Consider the following 26,327-nt stretch of genomic DNA (forward strand, 5'->3'; position numbering starts at 1 on the left):
TAGCTGTCAAATAAATGAAAGATGTGGTTTAAGAGAAATGTGGAAATAGACATGAGCTAGGATATGACAGAAAATCCATCATGGAGAAATGCAAGTAATTTCAATGCTGATATTAAACATTAATTTTGATTTCAGATTTCAGAATTATTGTCAGAGTCACATACAACCCTGAGATTCTTTTTTTTTCTGTGGGCAAGGAAGAATTACCACTTATTGGTAGGGCAAAAAAAAATCTGTACACAGCATATACATGTAAACAAATAGAGAACTGTAAACAGAAAACAAATATAAACAAACTGACTCTGCAATACAGAGAGAATAAAAAAATGAATAAAGAGCACAGTAAGAGTCCTTAAAGGAGTCCCTGATTGAGTTTATTGTTGAGGAGTCCGTAGTGAAGGGGTAGCAACTGTTCCTGAACCTGGTGGTGTGAGTCTTGTGGCACCTAGATCTCTTTCCTGATGGCAGCAGTGAGTCCACAGCATGTGCTAGGTTGTATGGATCCTTGATGATTGCTGCTGCTCTCCAACAGCAGCCTTCCCTGTAGATGTTCTAGATAGCGTGGAGGGTTTTTGCCTGTGATGACCTGGGCTGTGTTCATTAAATTTTGGAGGACTTTTTGGGGATGGGTGTCTCCATACCAGACTATGATGCAACCAGTCAGTGCATTTTCCAGCACACATCTGTAGAAATTTGCCAAGGTTTCTGGTGTCATACCAAACCTCGCAGACTTGTGAGAAAGTAGGGGTGCAGGCCTGCTTTCTTCATGATACCATTAGTGTGTTGGGCCCAGGAAAGATCTTCCAAGATAGTGACTCCCAGAACTTAAATTTGCTCACCTTCTCCACATTTGATCCCCCAATAATCACTGGATTGTACACCTCTGGCTTTCCCTTCCTGAAGTCAACAATCAGTTCCTTAGTTTTGGTGAAATTGAGTGCATCATTCAACCAAGTTTTCTATCTCCATTCCTGTATGATGACTCTCACCTTCCTTTATATAACCCACTACTGTGATATCGTCAGCAAATTTGTAGATGGTGTTATTGTCGTACCGAGCCATACAGTCGAGGTGTAAAGTGAGAATTTTGTACATAAATGATATAACTTTCCAGTTTTGTAAGTTCTATTTAGGAATATATCATAATTTTTTTACCATACATAGTTCAATATTGCTCTTTGTGAATGTTGCTGTGAATAACAATGTTATCAAAATGAATCACTTTTGTTTGGTCATCGAGCAAGTATAAAATGAAAGATGTGGTGAATTTTGTGACTGGAGCCCAAAAAATGACAATGAAGATTCAGCAACTATTGAAAAAAAGGCCTTGTTTCAGAAATAATTTATTACTGGATCCCTACAAAGATCCAACTGTTGGAGGAGATTGACATGACTCACTGAGAATGCTCCAGATAGTCCTTTAAAACGTTGAAGTATCTGTGACAATGTTCTATAGCATGTAAAATTAGAAGTTTGTAAAGAGATTGAAAGATTTTTTTTAGATTTCTTAAAAGGAATTGGAGGCTCTTAATCTTGTAATAGGGCATGTAAGAGGAGACACAGGGAAAATCTCTTGGCTTACTTTGAAAAGATCTCTGAAATTCCCTGTCACTTCCCAAGACAACCAAAAAAGGCTGCAAGAGTTTATGCCCTTCTCAAATATTATATCCACTGGCAATACTAGAAATGCCTTTTCTCAGGTGAATTTTCAGCCAAGACAATGTACTTAAGAGAGTAAAGGGGTAGCTTTTTGTCCTGAGCCTGCAATGGGTAATATAATCTAATGAATCACCAATTCAGAATCAAGAGTCAGAATTTATTGTCGTGAACAACCAATGAAATTCAGTGTTCTGCGGCAGCATCACAGTGAAAACATTCATATTATATCCATATTACAACATTATAATATAAAAATAAAAACATTAGCGCACAAAAGTCAGGCAGTGTCTTTGGTTCATTGATTATTCAGGAATCTGATGGCAGCGGGGAAGAAGCTGTCCTTGTGCCCTTGAGTGCTCATCTTTAGGCTCCTGCACCTTTTTCCTGATAGCAGCAGAATGAAGAGGGCATGGCCTGGGTGGTGAGGATAGAGGCTGCTTTTTTAAGACACCACCTCATGTAGATGACTTCAATGGAGTAAAGTCTGGTGCCTGTAATGTTGCAGCGGAATTATCAATCCTCTGGAGTCTTGTCCTGAGAGTTGGGGCCACCATTCCAGGCACTGATGCAACCAGCCAGAATGCTCTCCATGGTACACCTGTAGAAGTTTACAAGAATCTTTGGTGACATACCGAATCTCCTCAGACATGACCTCACAAAGTATAGCCACTGGCGAGCCTTCTTTGCGATTACATCAATGAGGAGGCTCCAGGACCGATCTTCGGAGATGTTGACACCCAGGAATTTGAAGCTCTTGACCCGCTCCACTACTGAGCCCTCGATGAGGACTGGGTCATGTTGCCCTGACTTCATTGTAGAATTAACCTAATCTTTATTCCACATATTTCAATGGAGTAAAAATCAGATTACTTCAACATCTGGCAGTGGAGGGGAAAATTTTCCATAAGGACTTTCTGAGAAAATATATTTAAACATTAAGCATAAATTTTAATCTGTGACAGTGAAATTCTTCCAGACTGCAACTGCTCATCATGTGCAACTCTAAACAGACTTTCTGTCCATTTCTGGTGAAGAAACTCTGGTTCAGAATGGTCAGTTGCAACTCATTCTCAGCTTATCTCATTTGTAAGCATGTCCGACAAGTATCAGCCTCCCACTGTATTTGAACCAATGTAGCCAAAGTTGCTCCTTCCAGAATTTTTAATCCTAAATTGAATTCCTTATGAAAATTTCTTTTTCCAGGATAATGAACTTAAGGCAAGTAAAAAAATGACTCAATAAGAGTCTCTTCTGCATCTTTTCCTGAAAGTTAGTCACTCATATTTTTCGGTTCGAGGCCAGCAGTGGTGTTTGGAACAGACCACGTGACTCTTGTGATCTCTGTGTTAAAGTTCTGCTCTTCCCTATTTGTGGTTGCTGTTGTTGGGCAACAGTTCAAAGGGATCCCTGGTACACAGCACCTATGATGTCATTAAACTCTCAACCAGACATTGCTACTCTGATAAACTGCATTCAGCATGTACAAATTTAAGTTAATATACTAAATATTTTGCTGAGTACAAAATAAAATTAAACCAGTTCCACCTTGATTGGAGAGAGAAAGCTGCAAAATCTTTGGAAGAGAAACATTGGCTTTAATACGTGACATCACACACGTGCTCTTTACTTTATAGCATGGGAGGCAAGTGCTGATAGTTTTTAAAAATATAAAGTGCAAATCTGGAAAATGCTGTTCACCATGTGCAGAGAACAAAAATAAATACAGAGTTGGAAAATCTCTTATCTCATTTCCAAGCTTGCCATGGTTCTCAGGCAGGGAGCTCATAACCCAATGAATTTGTCCAATTTAGCTAACTCATCAGAATGAATTTGTCCTATTTTAGTTAACCCATCAGAATCTTCTTCCAAATGAAGAATCAGGGAAATTGCCACCAAAATGGATTTATAGAAGTAGGTTTTGTGGAGAGACAGACTATTTCAATAATATTACATTTTGCTTCCTCTGTTAAAATGAGAACATAGTTTACATTTAATGGTGGATCCAATTTGTTCCTCCAGTTTGAGGTTCCAGTTCCTCCAAACTGGTCTCAGTTTGGGACTGCACGAGACCACGGACAGACACGTCAGCATGGGAATGAAGTGGGGAATTGAAATGGAGATCCCAGCGATTACAGTGGACAGAGCAAAGGTGCTCAATGGTGATCTCCTAGTCTGCGTCCAGCCTCTCTAATGTAGAGGAGGCCAAAATGGGAGCACCGGATGCAGTAGATGACTCCTGCAGATTCACAAGTGAAGTTTTGATTCACTTGGAAGGATTGTTTGGGGGCCACGAATGGAGGAGTGGTAGGCGCAATTTTTGCATTTCTATCCCTTGTCTCTCTCTTTCTCTATCCCTCTGTCTCCTAACCTTCAGCTCTGTATACATAGTTGCCTTTTCCCTCCTACCCTCCTACCTATGGCCACTTGCCTGTTGGCCTGTGCTCCTCCCCCTTCTCCACCTTTTTAATCAGCCTGCCTGCTATTTGTTCATACCTTGACCAAGGCCTCAGGCCTGAATCATTGGTTATATATCATAGAGGGCAAAGATGCTGCAGTACCTGCTGAGTTTCTCCAACACTTTTGTGTATTTACTACAATCACAGCATCTGCAGACTTGTCTTATTTCACTTCATTAAATCTGGTGCACCTTTGTTCCTTACACATATCTCATTCTTATCTTCATTACATATCAATTTATGTCATTAAATTTGGTGTTATTGCAGTTTTAGCACAATTCAAAAGTGCATTGCATATGGTTAAAACTGAGTTGAGCTTGAAAATAAAAATCTGAATCAGAAACATCTTTAGGCTGGCTATGTGTGAGTTCTTTGTCACAAGGATTCAAATGTGTTACTGACGTAGTATTGTTTTTGGACAATGTGAAAAAAGTTAACAATGAACAAGGAAGCTATCAGTTTAAATATGCTTTTAGAATAAGCTATTCAAAAACAAATGAAGATGAAAGAGTACAGACAGGTTTTCTTTATTGAATTGAATGAGTAGGAGCAGGAAGTTGGTAGGGAATTACACATTTGTAATTAGAGAATATATTATGATGTACGGTTGAGTAAAACACATGCAAAATATCATGTGCTCTGAATGTAAGGGCCAATTATGGTTCTATCTTTCCCTTTGAATGTCTTTGTTTTCCCACAGAGATGAGAAGGGTATGACACAACAGCTTTGTGGGATAAGGAATAGCAAACAAATGAATTCATGGTGAGAAGATGAACAAATCCAACAAACAATACCTTAATTCTAATTTAATTCCATGGTAGTACTCAGCCACCCCCACACCAACACTTCCTGTCAAGCTCAAAGAATGCCAAGTTCTACTTGAACCAACATGTCAGTCCATTTTTGGATAACACAAGACAACTTGCCAGTCATGACAAATGTTCTTTAACACTTTCTAATTATCATTTGCCATAAAGGCTCTTTACTTACTTTCATACTATTAAACACCACCATCTGCTGGTAGTTATAGTTTGCCATTGAATTTTGGGATAGGAAAACAATTCATTTTAAACTGATTACATGAGGAAATACAGAGAAAAAAGAGCATTTAGTTCTTGAAAAATTCTGTCCTGAGATTTAATTTCAATTTCAACCCTGGAGCTCCAGGAAATTTCCCTCCACTCTGGATGAATGTCTATATTCACTTCTCATTCAAAAGTATTTCAAGTCCATTGGTAGTGAATGGACCTGCCCAGACCTACAATAATCATCTACATTTACTTTTGGATGCCCTCACTGAAAGTAACATTACACTTGCATTAAAGTGGAAAGTAGGAATTTAGAAATGAAGAAGATGGAAGTGTTTGCAATTGCATAGAACATTACAGACAGTACAGGCCCTTCATCCCATGATATTGTGCAGACCTATATTTTTAAATCCACTCAACAGTCTGAACCCTCCATTTTTCTTGCATCAATGTGCCTAACTAAGGGTCTTTTAAATATCCTGATTGTACCAGCCTACGCCACAATCCCTTGCAATGAATTCCCAGCTCCACTACCCCGACCAATCCCCTGAACTATCCACCTCTCACCTTAAACAGATGTCTTCTGATATTTGCTACTGTTGCCCTGGGAAAAAGGTGTTGGTTGTCCACCCTATCTACAGCACCCTTCATAATGTTTGGGGCAAAGACACTTATCCTTTATTTGGCCCTGTGCTCCACCGTTTTAAATTTGTAATCAAACAATTCACATTTGATTAAAGTATATATATATGGTTCACCGGAAATGAGGGGTCTATGTGGAAAAAGTGTTATGTACTTTAATCAAATGTGAATTTATTTTTCACACTATGAACCATACTGACCAAAATACATACAGACATTTTTCTCTTGAATATATACAGTGTCATTTTCTCCCCCTTTTTCCCCCTCCCTTCCCTCCCTCCCTCACCCCCTTCCCATTTATTCAAAGTTCAATCTATAAGATACATTAAACCCGTTAAACAATGTCGTTGCTTAGTAAAAATAAACAAGAAATTTTTGTCTTTTACTTTTACATACTGAGTCAGTTCATTTCGTTGTCTTCTCTTTCTGTCATTTTAGGTGATGGAAGTCCATGGTAGGATTTCTCTATTGTATTTCATGTATGGTTCCCATATTTGTTCAAATATTGTGATGTTATTTCTTAAATTATATGTTATTTTTTGTAATGGAATACATCTATTTATTTATTTATTCAGAGAATGGGAGAGAAAAGGGATCGAAAGAATAGAAAATTGTTTTTCGGGAAATAAATTATTATCTTTTGAACAAATGAAGGACAAATATAATATAAATATAATATAAATATAATACAAATATAATATAACTCATGATACAAGGTTTGCTGATTGGGAAACAGTCTGAGGTTACCAGAAGGAAGCAATTTTGAATATGTGATTACAGACATAATGATAATTAAAAAATTTATAACAAACATGTACATCAAACTGCAAGAAAAGGAGAATGAGGAAACAAACTGTAAACCTAAACAAAAATGGGAACAAGATCTAAACATAAAGATAAAGAATGAAACATGGGAAAAGCCTTGCTCCGAAACTATGAGAAATACAATAAACACGAGGTTATGCATGATACAATATAATTGGTTACACAGGCTATACATCACACCCCAAAAGTTAAATAAATGGGACCCAACAGTATCAGACAGATGTTTTTGCTGTAAAAAGGAAACGGGAACAACAATACATGCAATTTGGACACGTGATAAAGTGAAAAAATTTTGGGAAGATCTAAACCAGATATTAAATAAAATCACAAAAAGCAATATACCAAAAAACCCAGAGATCTTCCTTCTAAGTAATATAAGAAATAAAGAATTTGGACTCGATTTGGATGGAGCACAAAAAAGATTTATTATGATAGCCCTTGCTGTAGCAAAAAAATGTATTATGTCAACCTAGAAATTAGAAGACAACTTGAGAATACAACAATGGTACATAGAAATGAACCATAATATTTGAGACATAGCAATGTGTGGTGAACACCACTCTCCTACTGCAGGGGGCAACCTCTGTACCTGCAGGAGTGTAAGGGAACAGGACAACACCTGGACGGCTGCCAATCAGTTAGCCTGAATGGATCAAGCCCCACCCGGTCAGATGTCAATCACACTTCGAGATATAAGCCTGCACTGGCCTCCCAAAGCCTCACTCAGAGTTACTGCAGCTACAGCCAGCCTGGCTCTGTGGAAGTCTTTGTGGATTAAAGCCTGTTGTACAGACTTTACCTTGTTACTGCAGCTATAGCCAGCCTGGCTCTGTGGAAGTCTTTGTGGATTAAAGTCTGTTGTACAGTCTTTACCTTGCGTGTGTCTGATTCTGGCTAACAGCGCACCACGATTTAATCCACAAATTTTTTCCACGGCTGCCATGGAAAAACTCCTGAGCGCAGGGAGCCTCGAAGATAACCCATGCCACCTAGAAGCCCAGACACGCTTCAAGATCTGGCGGCACGCAGTCAAGGCAATCATCGAGGCACACGCAGGTGGCATCCTGGACTCAGATTGGAAGAGGCTGGATCTACTCCGGTCAAAGCTGAGTCCCCACGCATTCCAGGCAACCAAAGTCTGCTCAATGTACAAGAGCGCAATAGACACTCTTGAGAACTTATACATGTCCCCCATGAATATGGTCTGTGCAAGGTACCTCCTCAATACCCGAGCCCAGCAAACCGGGGAGACAGCTGAGTCTTACCTGGGACACCTGCAAGAGTTGGCCTGACCGTGTCTGGCTGAACCCCGAGGTAGGCGCAGAGGAGGTCGAGAGGCTGATCTGGGACGCCTTCGTCCGAGGGCTACGCTCAAGGGCCATCTGGCAGAAGCTGCTGGAAGGTAATATCTATGCCCTGACCAAGACAGTGGAAGTGGTCCGAACACTGGAAGCTGCAGCCCTGCACATCGAAGCCTTCGATTCCAGGTTCACCCAGGCTCCCTCATGGCCCTCTCACACTGCAGCTGCAGCCCCAGACCAGGCTGGGGAGGAGAACATCGCTGTGACAGGTGCCCAGCGCCCCTGTAAGTACTGTGGGTCCTGGTGTGGGTCAGACCGATGATCGTGCTATAAGTGCCTGGCTAGGAACCAGTACTGTTCCCAATGTGGCAAGCAAGGCCACTTTGCTAAAGTGTGCCTCTCAAAACCAGCCGGCAGCTCAACACCACCCCACGCCTCCGGACATCATCGGTTGCCGCATGCCGCACCCCACAACCGACATCGACGTGGTCCACATGAGCGATGACCAGGCTGGCCTACCAACGCTCCCCACTCCTCTGGATGCCATAAATCACCACACACACCACACCACCCTGACCAGGGACATTCCTCATGACCTTGGGCGCTCTATGATGAACGTGCAAGTCAACGGGCAGGTAACAAAGTGCCTGTTCGACAGTGGCAGCATCGAGAGCTTCATTCACCTGAGCATGGCCCACTCCCTGAGATTTAAAGTCCACCCCACCACCTGCTCGATCGCCCTCGCCACCAAATATGACTGTTCGTACCCTCGGGCGCTGCTCGGCCGATATAACTGTGGGAGGGGAGACATACACGGGGTTCAGACTCCTGGTCATGCCCAAACTCTGCACCTCAGTCCTCCTTGGCCTGGATTTCCAGTGCCACCTGCAGAGTGTCACCCTTGCCTTTGGGGGGCCCCAACCTCCACTCACGTTACACAGTACACCAACCTACCAGCCCTGGCCAACCTGTGGCCTCTCCACACTACGCATCACCCCACCGGCGCTCTTCCCACATCTTACGCTAGGCTGCAAGCCGATTTCCGCCAGAAGTAGGCGCTATTGCACTGCAGACAGGGACTTCATCAAGGCGGAGGTGCGGCGACTCCTGGCGGAAGGTGTTATAGAGCCAAGTAACAGCCCTTGGAGATCCCAAGTCCAAGTGGTCAAAGGGAGCAGCAAGCCAAGGGTGGTCATGGATTACAGCCAGACCATCAACCGGTACACCCAGCTGGACACCTACCCCTTACCGAGGATAGTCGACGTGGTCAACGAGATTGCCCGCTAGCGGGTTTTCTCCATGATTGACCTGAAGTCAGCATATCACCAATTCCCATCCACCCAAAGGACAAGCCCTACACCGTCTTCGAGGCAGACGGGCACCTGTACTAGTTCCACAGAGTTCCCTTTGGGGTCACGAACGGGGTCTCCATCTTCCAGCGAGAGATGGATCACATGATAGACTGGCACAAGCTAAAGGCGACATTCCCGTATCTGGGTAACATCACTATCTGCGCCGTGAACAGCAGGACCACGATGCTAACCTGGAATCATGTTAGCATCTGGAAACATGTATTCATGTTTAACACTACCCACAAGAGCAAGATCGAGAACGACAAGATCCTGCGCTAGAGAATTGAGCTGGCAACCTCCAGCTACGACATCCATTACCGACCAGGGAAGTTTAACAACTCCCCCAATGCCCTCTCTCGCATCTGCGTGTCTATGCATGACGAAGGCTGCAGGCATTGTATGAGTCCCTCTGCCATCTGGGTGTCACCAGGTTGTACCACTTCACTAAGTCCCGGAACCTGCCGAACACCATCAGGGATGTCAGGGACATGACCGAGGCCTGTTGGGTCTGCGTGGAGTGTAAACCCCATTTCTTCCACCCGCCCCAGGCCCATGTCGTAAAGGCCACTCGGCCCTTCGAGCGTCTCGGCATGGATTTTAATGGGCCCCTGCCTTCCACGAACCGAAACGTCTACTTCCTCACGGTAGTGGACGAGTACTCACGCTTCCCTTTCGCTATCCCTTGCCTGGATAACTCCACGGCCACCGTCATCAGGGCCCTGGAGCAGATCTTCACCATGATTGGCTACCCTGCTTTCATCCACAGCGACTGGGGTGTCTAGTTTCATGATTGACGAACAGCGCCTGCATCACGACTAGCCGCACGATGAGTTATAACCCGATAGGCAATAGGCAAGTGCAACATGAAAACAGGGTGGTCTGGAAGGCAGTCCTCCTGGCTCTTAAGTCAAAAGGGTGGGCCACTGAGTACTGGCAGGACGTCCTGCCGAGACGCTCCATGCCATTCGGTCGCTGCTGTGTATGGCTACCAACAAGACTCCTCATGGACATCTGTTCTCATTCCCCAGGAAGTCGGTGACTGGAATGTCCCTCCCAGCATGGCTCACGTCCCCGGGACCAGTGCTCCTGCATAAGCACGAACAGACACACAAGACCAAACCCCTGGTTGAGCAGTTCTTCCTCCTACATGCAAACCACAATTACGCCTACATTAGGTTCAGCAGTGGCAGGGAAAACACCATCTCAACCAGGGATCTGGCACCAGCAGGAGCACCCACCACTCCACAGCATCCTTCAGCCCAAGATGATACCAACCGGGCATGCATCCCCATTCCCAGGCAGCTATGGGGCGCGCAGGACATCCTTGACCACCAGGGGCCTGCTTCAGCCCTGGGGGACGAACCTGCCCTCCCACCCATCCAATACGACTCTCACACGTTGACCCTGGCCCCCTCGGCCACCCCTCCGCACGGTACCACACCATTCACACAGACCTTTGCCGCCAGCCCCAACACTTTCCCTCCGACCAGTGACCAGGAGCCAGTCCTACAATGGTCACAGAGACCCCGGCGGCCGCCGGATCATTTCAATCTGTAAATATTGTAATTGTATAGTGGGTACAATTCCTTGTTATTACCCCCTTCCCGGGACAATTTTAAAGAAGGGGGTGAATGTGGTGGTAACCACCGTCTTATTGCAGGGGGCAACCTCTATACCTGCAGGAGTGTAAGGGGATAGGATAACACCTGGCCGGCTGTCAATCAGTCGGCTTGAATGGATCAAGCCCCACCCAGATGGGTGTCAATCACCATTCGGGATATAAGCCGGCCTCCCGAATTCTCACTCAGACTTACTGCAGCTACAGCCAGCCTGACTCTGTGGAAGTCTTTGTGGATTAAAGCCTGTTGTACAGTCTTTACCTTGTGTGTGTCTGATTCTGGCTAACAGCGCACCACACAATGGTATGTATATTGGTCACATTTAGTACTTTGTTGCATATCCCTTGCATACAATGACTGCTTGAAGCCTGTGATTCACAGGCATCAGCAGGTGCTGAGTACCTTCTCTGGTTTTGCTCTGCTAGGCCTCTCTGGCAGCCATCTTTAGCTCATGCTTGTTTTGGGGGATTGTCCCCTTAAGTTTTCTCTTCAGCAAATGGAAGGCGTACTCAAATGGATTTAGATCAGGTGACTGACTTGGCCATTCAAGAATTTTGCAGTTTTTAGCTTTGAAAAACTCTGTTGTTGTTTCAGCAGTATGTTTGGGATCATGTTCTTGCTGCAGGATGATGTGCACTCCAATGAGTTTAGAGGTATTTGCTCGACCTTGAGCAAGTAAGATGTTTCTATACACCTCAGGATTTATTTTGCTGCTGCCATCAGCAGTTACATCACCAGTGAAGATAAGTGGACTAGTACCAGTTACAGCCATACATGCCCAGGCCTTAACACCCCTCACCACCATGTTTCACAAATGAGTTGTTATGCTTTGGATCTTGGGCAGTTCCTTTTACACCTCCACACTTGGCTCTAGCCATTGCTCTGAAACTGGTTAATCTTGGTCTGTACACAAGATTTTTTTTCCAGAAGTCTGCAGAGTTTTTTAAAATACTTCTTGGCAAACTGAAATCTGGCCATCCTGTTTCTGTGGCCAACTAATTGTTTTTATTCCTGTTCATGAAGCCTTCTGTGGACAGTAGTCATTGTCCACACCTTCCTCCTGAAGAGTGTTTCTGATCTGTCAGACAGGCATTTGAAGATTTTCCTCCATTATAATGATAATTCTTCGGTCATCAGAAGTGGAGGTCTTCCTTGGCATGCCTGTCCTTTTGTGATTACTGAGCTCACCAGAATGCTCTTTCTTCTTAATGATGTTCCAAACAGTTTGTCTTGGTAATTTTAAAGTTTGGGCGATGTCTCTTACTGTTTTATTCTTGCTTTTCAGCCTCATAATAGCTCTTTGACTTTCATTGGTTCAACTCTGATCTTCATGTTGAAAAATGGCAACTACAGACTTCAAAAGCTTAGAAGCAAGCCTAGCTCTCTTATACCTGCACCAGTAAAGCAATTAAATGCACATGAGTGCTCACAAACACCTGTGAAGCCAGATATCCCAAACTACTGTCGTGGTCACCTACGTGAGTATGCGTCGGGAGTAGTGCCGGTTGCCGCTGGTGATGTACCCATGCTCATGTGCGGGTTGGAACAAGAGAGCTGCATAAACTCTGATGGATTACACGCATACGAAGGGGGTGCAAGAGGAGGAGATAAAGTGCGGCAGAGAGTCAATGAAAAGGTCAGGGGGTTTTGGCTGGGTGGTGTTTGGTGGGATGAAGAAAGAGTTGTAGTTGTTGAGAAGAATAAAGAAAGTTGACTCCATTTTGTACTAAAGTACAAGTGAGTGTGTTCTTTTAATTGTGTGTATGTGGTGGATTCCATCTTGGGGGTGGATTTTCTGTCACATTTCTCACTACTAATGGATTTGAGGACTAGCTGTGTTGTGGACCACAGCACTTGTATGCATGTGAGCTGCATTGGTGTACCCTTCAACATCATCACCCACCTGGTGAATCTCCAACCTAGCTTTTGCCCATTCCGAGCATTGCTCAAGCGTTTCCCTCACCTAGTAACATTATTGTATCACCATGGGGACATCAAACATTGAGACCTGGGGTCCTCTGGTTGCAGCGCAGGCTTGTAGATTACCTCTGGATTGTCTTAAAAACACAAAATTCAAGCACATGCAGAAGCTAGGAATAGGTTGCAGACCCGACAGCTACTGGCATCACTGGTGCATATGGTCCTGAAGAAATCTGCTGGGGTTTGGCAGCCTTGTGGTAATTATCGTGTGCTCAACAATTCAACAAGAAACCTGATACAGTGTCCATTGACAGGGTGAAACCGGCATGTCGACAATCCATTTTCTTCATCACACCCCTGTCAGTCGGAGCATATGCAACCCGCCTTGAAGTACTGGAACAAGGTCAAGCCAGAATGTCAGCCCTCCAGACCATTATGTAGCAGGAGAGTTTCAATTAATCATCTCCTTGCATGGCTCAGGGGGCTGAGGGGAGGATGTTGTGGTCACGCACTTACCTGCATCGGGAGCAGTGCTGGTTGCTACTGGTGAGAGGTGCAAGAGTAGTCATGTGCATGCATGGGTTGGAACAGTGGTGGTGGGGGGGCGCTGCATGCACTGTGATGGATCGTGCGCATGAGAAGGGGACACAGGAGGAGGAAATTAAGAGCATCGAGATCATCCGTGTGGCAGAGAACCAATGAAAAGGTCAGGGGGTTTTGGCTGGGTAGTGTTTTGTGACTTGAAGAAGTAGTTGCTGAGAAGAATAAAGAAGGTTGACTCCATTTTGCACTGAAGAACAAGATTGTGTTCTTTTAATTGTGTATATCGTGTAACTTATAGCAACTATACTATGTATGTAAAGTGCAGTGATTTCTGCATGGTCAAACAAAAATGTATACAAATAACCTTGAATAAAATATGGAATATGCATTTTAATCACATGTTTCATTATAAATTTGAACTGTGGCACACAAGGGCAAATAAAGGAAACAAGTGTCTTTGTCCCAAACATTACGGAAGGCATCAAATGCCTCTCATAAACTTGTAGACCTCTATCGAGTCCTCTCTCATCCTTGAATCCAAAGAGAAAAGCCTAACTCTATGAACCTTGCCTCTTGAGACACATTGTCCAATTTAAGCAACATCCTGGTAAATCTCCTCTGCATCTTCTCCAAAGCTTTCACATTCTTTCTATAATGAGGCGCCCAGAACTGAACACAATAATCCAAGTATAGTCTCACCAGAGTTTTATCGAGCTGCAACATTACTTCACAATTCTCAAAACATAATGCACCGCAACAAAGTGCATTTGTCTCAGTGTCCACAAATTGTGGGCCAGGGGTAGAATAGGCCCATGAAGTTAAATCTCTGCACAGAAGGCAGAAGGCACCCTACTGAGCCTTCTACCCAGAACATGAACACAGCCCCACTCTTGGTCAAAGCTGAAGAGTTTCTTTTTAAACCAGTTTCAAGCATTATTGTAAATCTAGCAAAGGAAACCATTTAGCCCATCTTGCCCATTCTAGTTTAATAAGAGCTCAAGCACCATCCGTAACTTAACAAGTTACAGCTCTTTAAATTAGGTTCCAAGGAGGGAAAAATAGTAAAAAGACAACATTTGTCCCTTTGTCCAAATTCATACAGCAAGCATAATTGATGAACAATTTAATGAACTAATATAAATAATAGGGTATAAATTAATAGCCATTATTGATAGAGGCGCAAGAAAGTGCAGATCTTAAATTTTGATCAAATAAAAGGAAGCTGATCAGGCAGCATCCTTGGAGAAAAATGGACAGTATAATGCAGGGGTTCTCAACCTTTATCTTCCCACTTGCAGACCCCCTTAAGTAATCCTGATGCAATCGGTCTCTGTCATTAGTAAGGGATTGTTTAAGGGGGTCAGTAAGTGGGAAGAGGAAGTTGAAAACCACTGCTCTAGACCAAATTGAAATATTTTGCTTGAGAAAAATTGTCATTGGTCCATTTCCTTCGGAGTTATGAAACCATGCATGTGATGGTACGATTAAAAGAGTGGTTTTCAATGTTTTTCTTTCCACCCACATACCACCTTAAGCAATCCCTTACTAATCACAGAGCACCTATAGCATAGGGAATACTTAAAGTGGTATGTGAGTGGAAAGAAAAAGGTTGAGAACCACTGATATAATGTATACATCAGGATCTTTTTGAGACTTGAGAGTCAATGTTTTGTCAGCAGGCATCAAATAAGCCAGTACCTGATCAGTGGTTTAGACAATAGACAATAGACAATAGGAGCTGGAGTAGGCCCTTCAGCCCGTCGAGCCAGCAACGCCATTTTACAGATCATGGTTGATCACTACCATCAGTACCCCTTTCCAGCCTTATCCCCATAACCCTTAACTCCTTTGCCCACTAGAGTCTTATCTAACTCTCTTTTGAACATAATCAGCGAATCTGCCTCTATCACCCTCTGTGGCAGAGCATTCCACAGATTCACACTTCTCTGGGTAAAAAAATGTTTTCTCATCTCCGTCCTAAAGGGCCTACCCTGTATTCTTAAACTATGCCCTCTAGTCCTCGTCTCCCCCATCATTGGGAACAAGTAATCCGACTTCACCCTGTCTATCCCCCTGATAATTTTGTATACCTCAATTAAATATTCTGGATACTTACATTTTCAAAAATATGGGGGAATGGAAAAAAAGTGATAGCCCTGAGTTTAAAGAAAGGGATAAGGCAATAGAGGTAGAAGGCCTGAGCTCAGAAGATAAAGAAAGAGAATCCGTTTCAGTGGAGCCATGCAACAGGAAGAGACTGCAAAGAGTAAATGCAATGCATGAAACGAGACAAGTCAGTGAATTACAAGCATCTGTAATAGGATAATACAATAATTAAGTGGGACTTTAATATGTGTAGACTGAATTAGATTTTCTTTTGAAAAGATTGATAAGGAAATTACACAAGGATTAAAAGCAATTTAATTCATTTTGAGGCAAAGATCTTGAATCTATTAAAGCAAAATGAAAATGGTTCTTGTATATTGAGAAACTTCATTACAAGGATACCATTCTCTTTGGCTTGGCTACCCGGACGAAGATTAATGGAGGGGTAATGTCCACGTCAGCTGCAGGCTCGTTGGTGACTGACAAGTCCGATGCGGGACAGGCAGACGCGGTTGCAATGGTTGCAAGGGAAAATTGGTTGGTTGGGGTTGGGTATTGGGTTTTTCCTCCTTTGTCTTTTGTCAGTGAGGTGGGCTCTGCGGTCTTCTTCAAAGGAGGTTGCTGCCCGCCGAACTGTGAGGCGCCAAGATGCGCGGTTGGAGGCGAGATCAGCCCACTGGCGGTGGTCAATGTGGCAGGCACCAAGAGATTTCTTTAGGCAGTCCTTGTACCTCTTCTTTGGTGCACCTCTGTCTCGGTGGCCAGTGGAGAGCTCGCCATAGAACACGATCTTGGGAAGGCGATGGTCCTCCATTCTGGAGATGTGACCTACCCAGCGCAGTTGGATCTTCAGCAGCGTGGATTCGATGCTGTCGGCCTCTGCCATCTCGAGTACTTCGATGTTGGTGATGAAGTCACTCCAATGAATGTTGAGGATGGAGCGAAGACAACGCTGGTGGAAGCGTTCTAGGAGCCGTAGGTGATGCCGGTAGAGGACCCATGATTCGGAGCCAAACAGGAGTGTGGGTATGACAACGGCTCTGTCATCAAATGAGTAATAACTAACATAAAGAATTAATGCTCTGCTTATATCAAATATCAAGTCAAGTTTATTATCATCTGAATGTACAAGTAGAACCCGATGAAACAACTTTCTCTGGTCCTCGGTGCAAAATATGCAGACACACAACAGACATAACACGTACAGACAAAAATACCTATGCAGAAGAAACATTCAAAGAAATACATAAATTTTTTTTGTAAATATGAGAGTCTCAGATGGTTAGTGTGAGCAGTTCTTTTGGTTGTCCAGCATTCTTACTGCGCACAGGAAGAAGTTGTTCCTTAGCCTGGGAGTGCTCCCTCTGATACTCCTGCATCTTTTCCCTGATGGGAGTAGCTGAAAGATGATGTGTTGGGGGTGCAAGCTCTCTTTAGACAATGATCCCTGTAGATCACATTAAATATGGGGGGGAGGGGGGGGAGGAAAGACTTCAGTGATCCTCTCTGCCACTTTATGGTCCTGTGAATTGATCCATTTCTCTACCCCAACTTTTCCACATTGTGATGCAACTGACCAGGATGGAGCACCTGCAAAAGGACGAAGTCAGAGGGACATGACCCAATCTTCCCTGAGGGCTCAGTAGTGGAGAGAGTCAAGAACTTCTTGTAAATTTCTACAGGTGTACCATGGAGAGCATGCTGGCTGGTTGCATCACTGCCTGGTATGGAGGTGCCAACTCTCAGGATGAGAATAAACTCCAGAGGATTGTTAGCTCGGCCTGCAACATCACTGCACCAGACTTCATTCCATCAAGGACATCTACATGAGGTGGTGACTTAAAAAAGCACATCTATTCTCAAAGACCCCCACCCCCCAGACCATGCCCTCTTCACTCTGCTACCATTGGGAAAAAGGTACAGGACCCTAGAGACAAGCACTCAACCGCACAAGGACAACTTCAGATTCCTGAATAATCAATGAACCAAAGACGCTGCCTTACTTTTCGTGCACTATTTAAAAAAATTTATAGTAATGTTGTAAGATGGTTATAATATATACGTTTGCCCTGTGATGTTGCCACAAAATACTGAATTTTATGATTTGTTCATGACAATAAATTCTGATTCTTCTGTGGTTGACATGATGGTGGCCAGTAGTCTTGCCTGGTTCAGTCTTTTCAGGAAGTGCAGTTGCTGTTGAGCCTTCCTGACAAGTGAGGAAATGTTGTTTGTTCATGACAGGTCACTAGTTAAGTGGTCTCCAATGAACGGTGCTCTCTATTTTCTCCACTGCAGCGTTATTGATATGCAGTGGAGGGTGGTCATTCCTGGTCCTCCTGAAGACCATGATCATCTCTTTTGTTTTGTCCATGTTAAGGCACAAGTTGTTTCCCTTGCACCACATAATGAGATTTTCCACCTCTTCTCTGTAGTGCCACTCATCATTGTGGCTGATAAGGCCAACTACTGTTGTCATCTGCAAACATGTTGTCACTGTTGGAACTGGATTTGATGATGCCTTCATGGGTCAGTAGTGAGCTGAACACACAGACCTGAGGTGTGCCAGACAGACAGACTGTGGTCTTTCATTTAGGAAACCCAGAATCCAGTTACAAAGAAGAGTGTTGTGTCCCAGCAAGGACATCTTCTCCACCAGACTCTGGGGAATTAATGTATTAAGTGCTAAGCTGAAGTCAATGAACAGCAGCCTGTTGGGTTTAAATGGAGTGAAGGGCATCATGAGTGGAGTATATATCCATTTAAAGGTTAACACCTATAGAGAAATAGGGTCCTGTTATGACTAACATGAGAAGTTCAAGATAATATTAGATTAAAGGAAAAAACTTTTAATAAAAGAAGTTACCCTAAAGATTGGATTAATTTCAGATCAGAAAAGAGAAAGTGACAAACTCAAAAACTCTAACGAAAGCTTCAAAGTAGAAAGTAAAAGCGTCTAGTGACATATACAAAGGAAAAGAACAAAAGTTAACGAGGCTCTCTTACAGAGTGAAACAGAAATTATATTGGGGAACAAGGATGACTAAAATTAAGCTAACATTTAATTAAAAATAAAAACAATGCTGGAGAAACTTAGCAGGTCCAACAGAGTACTTTATATAGCAAAGATAAAAATACATAACCAACGTTTCAGGCTTGAGCCCTTCATTAAGTTTTTACTTCAATCGCAGCATCTGCAGAGTTTTGTGTTTTACACCTAACATCTAATTATTTTGTTCATTCTCACCTCCCTCCCTTTTTAAGCACTGAAACACTTCCATCTTCCTCTACCATCCATGTAGGCAGCAAGGATTCAGAAACTGGTCAGATTCAGTTCCTCACTTGCTTCATTGCATAAGCGGGAATGTATTTCCCATGGATCTGGTGATGTATCCATTTTAAAAAAAAAGAGGCTAAATGTCTTTATCCTTCCTCTTTAAAAATATTTAGCCCATTTAATATTTCACACACTGATACAACAACACTCTTCTGTGAAGACGATCTGTCTAGACACAGTTTGACTGCCCCTATATGTGGGGCAGATTGATATACTATTTCTTCTTATCCTCTTGTTCTTCAAGTATTTACAAAACATCTTCAGATTCTTTTTGATTTTATTTCCTTGGTTTTTAAAAAAATGCTTTCTCTTTGTTTTTCTAATTTATATTCTAATTATATATCCCACACTAACTACATTCTTCCAAGTTTGTAGATAAGATTTAGGATTTGGTATTAGTTTTCTTGTCTCATCCAATTATTTATGCATTATGCCATTTAAAGCAGTTCCACTCTTTTTCTTTGAGGAAACACTTACCCTGAACCACTCAAATCTCCTTATTAAATGCTTCCATTTCTCCAAGGCCATACAATTTTCAAGTAGCTGTTTCCAATCACTTTCGATACATCACTTCTCCATCTAGTACAGCTGGCCTTATCCCAAACCAGTACCTATTTCATCTTAGACCATTTTCAAAACAATTCTAAATCTCCCTGAATTATGTTCACTACCACGACAATAGTCTCCTAGTGATACACCTTTCTCCTGCCCAGCTTCATTCTCTAAATTTAAATCCAGAATTGCCTCCTGTTTTGTGGGACTTGCCAATAATAAATTTCTTGAATACAATTTCAGAATTCTGTGCCCTCTGTACATTTTACATTGATTCTGTTTTTGCACTTGTCAGAGCTTTGTTTGTGGATTTACTGTTCTAACTCCTTTAGAATGTATGGAGATCTATAGTTCATTCCCAACTGAATGATTGTCCTTTTATGTTCTTTGGTTCAATCCATATTAACTTAGTTGATCATCCTTCTCACAGCTGCAATTTAAAAAAAATCTAGTATTGCTAAACTTTTCACATCTATTTTATGCCCCTTTCCACCTTGTCTGAAAACCTATCACCAGGAATGTTACATTTCTGATCTACCTCTCATTAAGCCAATGCCTTCAACTCATTTGCCTTATTCACCATATGCCCCAGTCCCATGGAGACAAAATACATTTGGACTTCCCTTCCCCAGATACTTTTAATAATGGTTAACTTTGATTTAAATCATTAAAAATAAATTAAATGACAAAAAAATTAAATGTGCAATATAAAACAACAAAATCAAAAGACAACAAAATAAATAGATAGGGGACACAGAAGATAAAAAAAGATAAACATATTTTTGCCTCTTTATCTCAAAGGAAGAAATCAATTTTTTAAACCAATGGATAAACTCAAGTCCCCCGCTAAGATCAAATTGGCATCGTCTGGAAAAGCATATTCCCCAGTGAAACATTGAGAAACCCAACCATAGTCAGGCTCTTCCTTTGAGGCCACCAACGAAGCACAACACTTCTCATTTAGCACAGCAAGTATACATGACCAGGATGTCCTTCTGCTCCCTTTGTGCGAGCTATAGACGACACTTTCCAGGTTCTAGAATGTCCTAACTTCAAAACGTGTCATCTTCAAGGAAATGTGGGGACGATATTCCAAATAACTATCTTATTAATCCAATAAACCAAACTTTGTAAATCCAGCTTTATATAGCTTTAATTTGTTGATAAAACAAACATTTTGCATAACTTCTGTTGATAAAACAAACATTTTGCATAACTTCACATTAAAATTTTCATAATGATGAATAAACAAAGCATATACTGTATTCAAAAATATAAAAATATTCAACTTTAAAGAGATATACAAAAAGAAATAAGATGAAATAAGACGAATTCAAAGAAAATGATCTCAAGCTCACGTCTCTTTCATAGTTCATCAAAGAATGAGATGCAAGCTCTTAGTCTGCGCAGATATTACTACATATTACATCAAAGTCATATGGTAACATTACAAACAATACTTCTTCTCAAAGAGATAGGTACAAAATTAACTAACACACAATGTTTTAACCTTTACACCACTGAACATCGATGATTACCAGCAGAAACGTAGGCTATTTACAAATTTATTATTCATCATAGCAGACCAACATAACTGCATCAGTAACATTTATATTATCTAAATTTAATGATCCTTTATTTATTCATTGTGTATCTATGGAGAATACTCAATAGCCAAATGAAACAGGAATTAAAATTCTCTTTCCCATGGTTCACATTAAAGTATTAAAGAGTACAATTTCACTCATGCCTACTTCCTAAGATTCATAAAGTACAACTTTCATTGGGTAGTAATAAGCAAGTGTCACATTGGTCTTCCAGTCAAAAAATAACATTGGTTGGCAGAAAAACAGCAATTTAGAATCATTCATTTTCTGTTCAATTGGGGACCAGTTTTATCACTCACCTGAAATTCACAAACAGAATTAATTATCGGTGTGGAATATAGACCACATGAGGAAATGGCTCTGAAGACTATATATTATCAAAATAATCTTTATCCCATGTGTTTCATTTCATTTTGATTGTGACTAACAGTGGAGGTCACTTGGAGAGACTGCTTCATTTTAAGTACGACTAGCAGTGAAGTTACTTGCCAGGGTCTTGGAAGCTTCGGGGAGGCTGCCCAGTTCGAGTCTTGCCTACAAAAGGACCAGGAGCTAGTGTGGATGGACATTTCTTCAAAGGCAACGCAAGAAGAATTTGGAAGTCTGAAGCAGCCACAATTCCAGTCTTCCCATCAGTTCAACATTAATTCTTGGAATCAAGTTTCAAAGGTTTATGCTTCAACATTGAATTTGAAAGACTGAACTTTGAAGTAACTTTCTAGATTTTGGCCTGGACTGTAATGATTTGTGTGTATCACACACACACACACACACACACACACACACACACACACACACACACACACACACACACACACACACACACACACACACACACACACACACACTAGACACTTGCACATAGCTGGGGATAGATTTAGTGTTAAGGATCGTTTAAAAGTTAAGACAATAGTTTAAGAGTTAGAAGTAAAATTAGTGTTTTAAAATTAAACACTGTCTGGTTCATTGCTTATTACTGCTTGCACAGTTCATAACAAAATAGAGAAGGGTACAATTCATTTGATGATTTAGTAGGAAAGGAAAAAATGTTACAACTCTACCTGTTGCTTGGGACAGCACATGACAAGGTGAATGTGTATTAGTTGGAGATGGATGAATGAACAAGGGAGGTTTGGGGAGAATAGACCCTCCAGGATGATGAAAGAGAAGATATAATTAAAGACCGTATGTAATATAGACAGGATAATGTGAACTATGTTGTAACCGCTTAAGAGTACGCCCTTTTCACTGTAGTAAATGTAATGCACCACCATGGTATATGAATGAGTGTGTGAACAGTGTCCTGAGATGGTGGAAGACATCAGTAAGTAAAATTTCTTCTGTTATCTGAACTTACATCTCTAAGTTATTTAAGAAGCCTCCAAAGAAACACAAAGACATGACATGGTGGCAGCAGTACAAGAGAACAAGAATAAAGGCATGCAATTGATTGTGACTAAGTTATTTAAATATGTTAACCGCTGTTAACATAATGTTAACACATTTCTGTGTTAACTTTTACAGGGACAGTTCAGGGCATACAGGCAGCACCAAGATGATGGTTCACAATAAGTATTCAGAGGCATGAAGACAATTATTTAAATATGAAGGGGAAGAAGAGAAAAAACATTTCTGAAAAAAATGGCTGGAGCAACAGCAGTTCACCCAGTGATGGACGGGGAGGCTGAAGACATTGTTGAATCGTTTAAAAGGTTTCAGCAAAAGTGTAATTTAACATTCAGAAGCTATTTTAAAAATGCAACAGCAGAGGAGAAGGTCAGTTATAAACTTCTCTGGACAGGAGAGCAAGGCTTTGACTTATTAATAGCAGTGAGATTCCATGATTTAGACTGAAATCTTTGGCTTGGCTTCGCGGACGAAGATTTATGGAGGGGGTAAAAAGTCCACGTCAGCTGCAGGCTCGTTTGTGGCTGACCAGTCCGATGCGGGACAGGCAGACACGATTGCAGCGGTTGCAAGGGAAAATTGGTTGGTTGGGGTTGGGTGTTGGGTTTTTCCTCCTTTGCCTTTTGTCAGTGAGGTGGGCTCTGCGGTCTTCTTCAAAGGAGGCTGCTGCCCGCCAAACTGTGAGGCGCCAAGATGCACGGTTTGAGGCGTTATCAGCCCACTGGCGGTGGTCAATGTGGCAGGCACCAAGAGATTTCTTTAGGCAGTCCTTGTACCTTTTCTTTGGTGCACCTCTGTCACGGTGGCCAGTGGAGAGCTCGCCATATAATACGATCTTGGGAAGGCGATGGTCCTCCATTCTGGAGACGTGACCCATCCAGCGCAGCTGGATCTTCAGCAGCGTGGACTCGATGCTGTCGACCTCTGCCATCTCGAGTACCTCGACGTTGGGGGTGTGAGCGCTCCAATGGATGTTGAGGATGGAGCGGAGACAACGCTGGTGGAAGCGTTCTAGGAGCCGTAGGTGGTGCCGGTAGAGGACCCATGATTCGGAGCCGAACAGGAGTGTGGGTATGACAACGGCTCTGAAATAGTTAAGTTAATAATATCATTGTAGTTTTTGAAACTGTATTAAATCACTTGTTATTATCTTCATTTTGAAGTATAAACTGAATGAAATTTGGAGGATTTCTATCAAGAATGCTTACATGTTGTGTACAATAAAGATCTTTTGCATCTTTAACATTTTCAAGAGCAGAGCTGACATTAGCAACAAATGTGATGAGACATTTGAATTCTTTTAAAGAGCAGGAAGCACCAGCATTGAGGTCATCAACACATGGACAAAGAAATGAGGCAGGATTCCTGACTACAACTAATACCAGGACTATTCTACATATCTATGGATCTACAAGTGTAGGCATTGCCCACAAATGCCATATCAGAAGAGTTTTTTTTCTGAACACACTTCTGAACCTTTTCCCCCTTTTATGATTGCTAACCCAATCTACTTTGGTCAGCTGAAGTCTCCCATCATCAGAACTCTATGGGTTATGCAATTTACTACAAATTTATTCCTCATTGTCCTTCCCAATAGTTGTCCCTTTTGAATAGTCCCAGTTGTATAATCACATTTCTGATGTTTCTTGAACAGAGATTCTGTCCTTGTTTTGTCAATCCTCACAATATTCTCTTAATAAATGTAATAAAAACACAGAAATGCTGAAGGAACACAGAAGGTGTCACAGCATTCATAGGAGGTAAAGATTTATAAGTGATGTTTTGGGCCTGATACCTCACACCTTGAAGAAGGGCTCAGGCCCAAAACATTGGTTAAATATCTTTACCTTCTATGGCCTGCTAAGTTTCTTCAGCATTTCTGTGTTTTTGCTACAATAACAGCATCTGCAGATTTTTGTGATTCATTCTTTAATTAATATGGCTAGTCCTGCTTCTTTCTTCCCTTTCCAACTTTCCTAAGTGTCTTGAACCCAGTAATATTTAGATCCCATTCTTTTTATGCTCCAACTACATCTCACCATTCTTGTATAGTATGCATATTGTGTTTATAGATGCATTTGGACCTTCTATTCCTTCCTAGACCCAACCACCTCTCCAAGATTAAAATTACTTTCAACCTTGCCCCACAGTGTCAGTAAACTTTGCCACAAATACACAGGTTCTATGTCTGGTGAAGTCCTATCCATCAGCCTGTATCGATCCCCCAACACCTCTTTCCCAGAGCTGCTTCTAATGAACAAGGAATATAGAGCCCTCCCTTTGGCACAATTTCACCAACCTTTACACTTTTATACAGGCTATTTTTCTGTTTCTCAACTCTCAGGTGCATGGCACAAGTACTAATTAATTGGAAGATCAACACCATTAGGATTGTTTTGGAGAAAAGCCGAGTGTCTACACAACTATTCGGCCCATAGATTGCTGAGTGGTCTTAGCCAACTGAAAACCAACTGGGCACTTTAATAGAGAGCATGTCCAATATGGACGCAGTTCCAAAGCTCTGAAGATCTTCTGAAGGATATAACAGCAGGAAAAAAAATCTTCTTAATATCAGTGCAATCTAGCAGAACAAGCATATAATACGATAGATGAAAGGAGTAACAACAATATTAAAATGCTTGGCAACTATCCACAAAAAAATAACAGTGGTTGACTTTATGATGCATTAAGTGGCAGGTCAAGTGTCTGTCACGAGTCAGAGAAGCAGTCAGGATGCAAGAATGCATGTGAGAGAAGGCAGAATGAAGGTGAGTTCTGAAAGGCAATCAAAGGAGATACAATTGCTGCTGAGTTTACAGTGTCCAATCATTTACCAAAAACAATGTACGAATGTAACTACTGCACCCACTGACAAGTGAAATTGGAATCTGTGTTAACTTTTACAGGGACAGTTCAGGGACAAGATGATGGTTCACAATAAGTATCCAGAGGCATGAAGACAATTATTTTGAGGCAGCAATTGCAGAGCAGAGTTGAAACCATCCAGGTAGGAAACCTGTATGGTGAATTTACCAACTGGAGTTACCAATACCTGAAATGGATACTGTAATGCGCGTCGAAAGAACCAAAGACTTGTTGATTCAAACCAAGGCTTTTATTAACTAAAAGACTGGAGCATATCACAAGTAGGTCGACCAGTCCAGTATGACCTGGTCTGGCTAGGAGCAATCCTTTAAGACCTGCCAGTAGGTGTGGCTACACTCTCAGCCAATCACAGTCATCCTACACTACCATCTGTACATATGCACATTGGTGATAGAATCTGTACTATCACAGATACTTTCTAGATGCTAAGTACAGCCTACAGCATTGTGTTCATTGAAAGAAAAGACCACACGATCTTTTCTTAGTTAACCAGTTATATGATTTTAAATGGTAACTTGGACTTTTAATATTATTATATGGAGTTACTTCCTTTTTAATAGGAAATCAGTCGTAAATATGTAGGATACCTTTACAAACTATTTTCTTTCCACATGCTATGTATCTTGACACATTGTTGAACCAAGATAATAGTTTTGCCTTCCATGAAGTATGTTCAGTTGAGAGTTCTCTCTCTGTTCATTTGCTTGCAATTGCACCACCATAAAAAGCCAACTGGCACTAAAGTCATTAATCCAGTCAAGTGTAAAAGAAAATTCAGAGTCAGGAGATCATATTTTTATCTTCCTCTACGTAAATTGTACTCTGTAGCAACGTTACAAAAGGGTATGGTCATATGGCAAATCAGGTAGCAATAATATATGCTTCTGAGACCAGAATTAGCTGAAACTGGCACTTAGAAAAATACCACCATTGCAGTCTTCAAAACAATTGCTAATACATGCTCAACACCAAACTCCAGAAACCCACAATCTGTTCCGAACTCCACCATAGTAAGAGATTGCAAAGTGGATAGAGGAAAACATCCAACATGTGCTCAAAACCTCCTTGGAGAAATGCAAGATCCTT

At 41.8% G+C, this 26,327-nt stretch overlaps 1 protein-coding gene across 1 annotated transcript in view; it reads left to right on the forward strand.

Annotated features, from left to right (window-relative positions):
• runx2a (RUNX family transcription factor 2a) overlaps positions 1-25,330 on the forward strand; it is a 140,227-nt gene extending 114,897 nt beyond the window's left edge. The window contains exon 6 of the mRNA XM_069886700.1: positions 25,262-25,330. Coding sequence (XP_069742801.1) covers positions 25,262-25,296 — 35 coding nt within the window. The 3' untranslated portion in view covers positions 25,297-25,330. The remainder of the gene's footprint in view (positions 1-25,261) is intronic.
• The last annotated feature ends 997 nt before the right edge of the window (positions 25,331-26,327 follow it).

This window comes from Narcine bancroftii, chromosome 6, assembly GCF_036971445.1.
Source record: "Narcine bancroftii isolate sNarBan1 chromosome 6, sNarBan1.hap1, whole genome shotgun sequence".
Taxonomy (NCBI): domain Eukaryota; kingdom Metazoa; phylum Chordata; class Chondrichthyes; order Torpediniformes; family Narcinidae; genus Narcine; species Narcine bancroftii.